General features: G+C 38.8%; 1 protein-coding gene across 1 annotated transcript in view; it reads right to left on the bottom strand.

Annotated features, from left to right (window-relative positions):
- LOC107094903 (spondin-1-like) overlaps nucleotides 1-6,138 on the bottom strand; it is a 160,000-nt gene that overhangs the window by 18,859 nt on the left and 135,003 nt on the right. The window contains exon 12 of the mRNA XM_015390793.1: nucleotides 2,050-2,220. Within this exon, the coding sequence (XP_015246279.1) occupies nucleotides 2,050-2,220 (171 nt within the window). The remainder of the gene's footprint in view (nucleotides 1-2,049; nucleotides 2,221-6,138) is intronic.

Genomic DNA, 6,138 nt, shown 5'->3' with positions numbered 1-6,138 from the left:
TATGTTCCCCAGGGTATAAAGCTAAAAGGAACAATTTAGGATGCCTATTCCAAATTGGTACCAAAGTTAAAACTGAAGTTAGGCTTTGTTTTGTAATTAAGTGTGTTGTCTTTTGAAACAAAAACCCTAACAACTCATAGGTGGTTACCTTTTTATCCATTTGGGATGATGGCGACATACACTGCTTAGAAAAATAAAGGGAACACTCAAATAACACATCCTGATCTGAAATTATTAAACCTAGGGCAGACCGCACCAGCATATGGTGTCCCAAGGGCTCTGAGGATCTCATCTTGGTACCTATTGGCGGTCATGCTACCTCTGAGCGACTCTCCAAAGAAATGTCCCCCCCACACCATTACTGACCCACTGCCAATCCGGTCATGCTGCCGGATATTGCTGGCAGTGGATCGCTCTCCATGGTGTCTCCAGACTCTGTCATGTCTATTATGTGCTCAGTGTAAACCTGCTTTAATCTGTCAAAAGCACAGGGTGCAAGTGGCGAATTTGTCAATCCTGGTTTTCTCTGGCAAATACCAAGCCTCAGTTTCCAACCATATGTGCAGAAACATGCACATTTGTGGCCTGCTGGAGGTCATTTTGCAGGGCCCTGGCAGTCCTCATCTAGTTCCTCGTTGCACAAAGGTGGAGGTAGCAATCCTGCTGCTGAGTTGTTGCCCTCCGGCAGCCTACTCTACGTCTCCTTATACACAGGCCTCTCTCCTGATAGCCCCTCCAGCCTCTCTACACAACGCTGACAGACACAGCAAACCTTCTTTCCACAGCTAACATTGATGTTCCATCCTGGATGAGCTGCACTACCTGCGCCACTTGTGTGGGTTTTGGAGTCTGTCTCATGCTACCATGAGTGTTAAAAAGAACCACCAACATTCCAAAGTGGCCTAAACATCAGCCAGAAAGCCTAGGTACTGAGAAATGGTCTGCTGTTCCCACCTTCAGAACCACCTGATTATTTATTCCATTTGTACAACATCTATCCATCCATCCATTTTCCATCATGTATATTCCAAGTGGGGTCAAGAGGGTTGCTGGTGTCTATCTCAAGCTGTCCAGGGTGTACCTGATGAGAGTCAGGGTACACCCTGGACAGGTCCCCAGTCCATCTCAGGGCCATTTGTACAACAGCCTTTGAAACTGATGTTCAATACTGTCGCTTTCTCAGTGGGCAGTTTAATTTCACAGAAGTTTGATTTGATTGAAGCTGTATTGTGTTGTTTACATGTTCCCTTTATTTGTTTTAGCAGTGTCCTCTATATGCAGTCTAGTTCTTAGTGACGTCATGCTTTGGACACTGTTTTTTATGGAGCACTAAGATTTAATACAATGCATTCAAAAACTTCCACTTATCCTAATTGATCATATTTTTGTGTTGATTGGTTTCCTCTCCCCATTTATTTACTTTTTAATTTATAAGGTTTTACTATGACTACCTCCTCTTTATTTAATTTCCTTTATTTATCAGAAGCCTACAGGGTCGTATCACTGGTGTTCACAGTTCTTATTTTATTGACTGGAGTCCGCACTATTTGGTAAAAAAGCATAATGTTCTGTGGCACCATCAGCCTGGAATCTCCTTCAGGATTAAATTGATTTAAAATAGCAACTATATATTTTTTTACATTATTTATTTTATTTATATTTTACTTATCTTTTTTGCATAGGCGGGGTGGGGGGTGGCAGAAGTAATATTTTGGAAGAAGAAGAAGGAATATTTCCATGTACAGGGAAGTCTTGGAGTTTTTAGTATGTGTAAAACCCTGTATTATTTTCATTCAATGGCTGCTTTAAGGCAGTATGCCACGTTACATCCAGCTTAAATACATTGAATAAGATGAGATAAAGAACCTCTGTGAATTTCCACTTTCAGTTATTCTAAATAAACTTGGAGCTACTAGGAAGTGGTTGTTAACAGGAACATTATTGTCACTTTTCTCTAGCCTTGAATGTTGTACTTCTTTTGAAAATTTAGATGAAAACTCTACTTATGTGAAAAGAGTGAAAGGGATGCATCTCTGAAGGCAGACTCACAGCATTCGTCGTTGACAACACACTTCTCAGTCTCTTCAGTCTGAAGCTGACAGAGCGAGCCGTCCTCCGGATACTGTTTGACGTATCGCTCTCTGGACCTCATCCCCATCCCACAGGAAACACTGCAGGCAGACCAGCTGATCCACTCTGACATCATGCACGTTGAAGGCTCTGTTCACCAGGAAAAGAAACCAATGCTATTTAAAGAACATGAGATGAACATTTCACTAACTTTTTTTATGTGTCAGGTGGAATAACAAAAGAAACAACAACCATAGAATCTTCATATCTCGAGATGCTGAAAGATGTTTTTTTTTTTTTTAGAAAACAATTTAATCCTAACATCTAATCCTAACATCAAAGCAAATGAGTAAAAATTTACCACATTTTCAGACACTTTCAAAAGATCAGATAGAACATTTATTTTTAATAAAACACGTGTTTTGTACATTTTACAGCTTGAGATCTGCTGGTGAAGATTCTTCATCATCCAGGTCATAGTTATTCCAAAAAAGTTAAAAAAACAATCAACTGGACTTGGTTTCCAAGTTTAAATGTGTTTTCCCTCCCAGGAAACTTTTTCAATTCAAAATGCAAGAATTGGCGTTGAGAAGAGCTACCTCCTCCGGACAGGACTCTGCTGTCCACTTGCACCTTAAGGACAAGGGACACTCGTTTGAGGAACAGAATGTTCACAATTTGGACAAACAAGACAGCTGCCATTTATTTTAAGAAAGAAAAACCAACCTTAAACAGAGGGTGTGGACTCAGGTTCCAGGTCTCTTAAACCTACAATGCAGCAATAGAGTTGATTTCTTCCCGCTATCATTTCAACCCCCCATCCTCAGGCAGGGGACAAAACATCTCACCTGTCCAGGCAAGCCAACGATTGCCCCTAACGACCCCCTTTTCAGAGGCATAGCCCAGTATTGGGTATTGCAGGGTAACAAAGAACCCAAAACGACTCCCCATTCCCAAGGGACGGAACCGTTCTTCTGGATCAATTTGCAAATTTTCTAAGCCAAAAAAGGTTTTTGGGCTACTATGTAAAGCTTCTAACTCTACGCTAATTCTGACATCTTGAATTGAAAAAGCTTCCTGGATGGGAAGTGAAATTTCAAACTTGGAAACCATTTCCAGTGGATTGTTTGATAAGTTTTTTGGAATGACAATGACCTGGATGACTGAGAATCTTCACCAGCAGATCTCAAGTTGTAAAATGGACAAAAAACAATAAAGGTTTGAAACGTCTTCAACCCTGAAAACAAAGTCTAATATATTGTTTTTTAACATTTTTGGAACAACTTGAGATAATTTCGACTGCTCTCAAATAAGAAAACATGGTGTTCCTTCATACCTACACTAAAAAATATTAATTTAACAAAGCAATTTATTAACAATGAATGGGTTGGGATCTACTTGGCATTTAGCTAATTTCAATATATGGTAAACCTGCATTTTTTCACCTTCTAGAAAACATGAATCAATCTTACATTAATACACCAGGTCAAATATAAGCAGGCAAATAAAACCTTGTGAATTACAATCTTAAATAGTTTGTTGAATAAACTGTATTTCCCAGTTTTTCTATTAACCTTTAGTGACTTTTTGAAAAACTGCATTTGATTTTAGAGTGTGTTGTTAATAACAAAACCCAGCTAATAATCTCTGTGGCCTGAATTGCAACCCAATGACAACAAAGGCAAAATAATGTTAAAGTGCTTTTGTTAAAAAAAATTACTTATTTATAGAAAAAATTATATTGTTAGCCGCTCATTAAATTCAATGTATTATCCTCATTAAAGGATTAAATCCTCATTTAGCAGAACTATAAATTGGAACCATTCTTTGAATCACGTTTTTGCAAACTGGAAAACAAATCTTTTACTTGAGTACATCTGTATTCCCACTATTGGGCTGAGGCTATTAGGTGACCTAATAAAGGGGCTGCAGTTACCAAACAAATAATTTCATTTAACATCTTTGGTCGTTCTGCTCCAGAATTAAGTGACCTTTGGAAATAATCAAAGCATATAATTCATGATCATTTAATTAAATGATAAAACTAAACTGGGGTAAAACTAAAAGCGCATTTTTTCTTTTTATACCTTGATGTAAAAGAAGGGAAAGCTTTCAGAATATATAGATTCACAGATTGTTTCTGTCAAAAACTTAAAAAAGAAGATTTGAGAAGCAGCAGAAAATATTTTGGCCTTGGAAAACATGCAGTAAACTTTAGACAAGAAAAAAAAAACCCAAAGCTTTTAGCTGTTCACCTAGTAAAATGCTGGTGCATCTTTTTGGTTCACAATGTGTTTTTGTTTTTAAGTAAAAACATACCATAAGCAATTATAAATCTCAGGCATACTCTCAACTCTGAGGTAACACCAGGGCACAAATGAATGCTGCTGGAATCCAGGATCAGACCAGCAACATTTTAGATTTTAAGTGAAACTCTCAAACTCTGAACAATTTCAAAGTATTCCTGACAGGAATATCTGTCCCTTGTCCTGTGGATACGGGACAACTGACCCTGGAGACTGAATATTTCAAACAGTTGCTTGAATAACAGCCTTTTTACTCTGCTCAAGGTTTAAAGACATATATTCAAAGGGCTCTCCTTCCAAACGGCTTCAGCTCCCTTTTTAATAACAGCAGCTGCCCTGGGGACACAGCAGGAGCCTCAGGGAAACAGAATCAATATGTATGACCTCGGCTAGTATCAGGTGAAGCGCAAACTGCTGCTTCTCAAGCTTAACAAGCCCCTGCTCTGCCCTTTTTCATCACTATTAGCCTGCATTTCGCTTTAAGATCTAGCTGGTATTTACTAGAAACAGAGTACAAACCTAACTGCTTTCTACTGGGACGCCTCTACGAATGGAGCAGATAGCAAATAAAATATGTGAAAAGGGAGGCTGTCAAAAGCAGAATATTATGTGGGAATAGACCTTGTAAATTGGCGATTTTCCTCAGCAATGATCAATGAATTCTGACACACCTTAATGGATTTTTCTTTGACAAACAACGTTTAACTCTCATATACTTCCAACAAACTGATGTTGCTTACCAGCTGCAGCCTAATAAAGCAGAACTAAGTGAATCATTAATAAAAGATACAGGTATCTCAGGTCCCGTAGGGCCTCCAGACAGAGTTTCCCTGGAATATTAATCATCCTGAGTGTTGCTTCCCATTCTGCCCCAGCATGGACCCTACAATTATCAATCTCCCAGCACACGCTAACGGAGCGCTAAATGAAAACAAAGGAGAGGTGCTTGGGAATAAAAAGCTATCTGTGTTGCTGTCTAATAATCGATAACAGAGCTAGCGGAGGGTGGAAGCATGGGTGTCTGCGAGAATCTCTTTTAGCCTTGAGTGTTTCACTTGTCTGATTACTAAAAGACTTCCTCGGAGTGAAAAAGGGGAAGTGGGAAGACAGCGAAGACAGACCCTGACTCTCAACGTTGTTCAAAAGCCATTTTTCACCACATGTGCTTGTGCAGAATCAGCATCCGTTCTTAGCAGGAGCAGAAAACCTGTCGGAAATTACGGATACATTTTCATGTGTACAGAGGGTAAGGAAACAGGAAAAGAATTTGGTGAAAAGCTGATGTTGTTCTGTGAACGTCAATAAACATCTACATACATTTCCCTGCTGTGTTTCTAAATCCCAATTATCCTAAAAAAAAAACACAATCCATTAGTTGTTCATGTTAGCTTAGAAATAATGAACACATGTGGTGTTGATTCCTTTGAACCCAAAATAAACACAATCAAAATGTTGTTTACAGATCCCGGAAGCAAAACAGTGCTCAGAGTTTAATGCTATTCTACACAGTTTTTCCATTGTAGTGATTACTCTGTATGTACCGTGGGATTTGATGTGTTCTGTTATAGCTGCAATATGATGCAAGCAAGGTGATTTCAGACTACATTCCAGTTGTGGGTTTAAATAATTAAACTTTCATGAACACCTTGATTCCAGGACTTTGCTAAAATGCCTTTTGTTTGTTTGTTTTAGGTATGCATGATATCGGGATTTTGGCCGATATCCGATATGCCGATATTTTAAAACTCATGTTGCCGATAAC

The sequence above is a fragment of the Cyprinodon variegatus genome, unplaced genomic scaffold (assembly GCF_000732505.1).
Source record: "Cyprinodon variegatus isolate N-32 unplaced genomic scaffold, C_variegatus-1.0 Scaffold513, whole genome shotgun sequence".
NCBI classification, from domain to species: Eukaryota; Metazoa; Chordata; class Actinopteri; order Cyprinodontiformes; family Cyprinodontidae; genus Cyprinodon; species Cyprinodon variegatus.
Note: the sequence above shows the minus strand (reverse complement) of the source record. Positions and strands in the feature narration are given on the sequence as shown.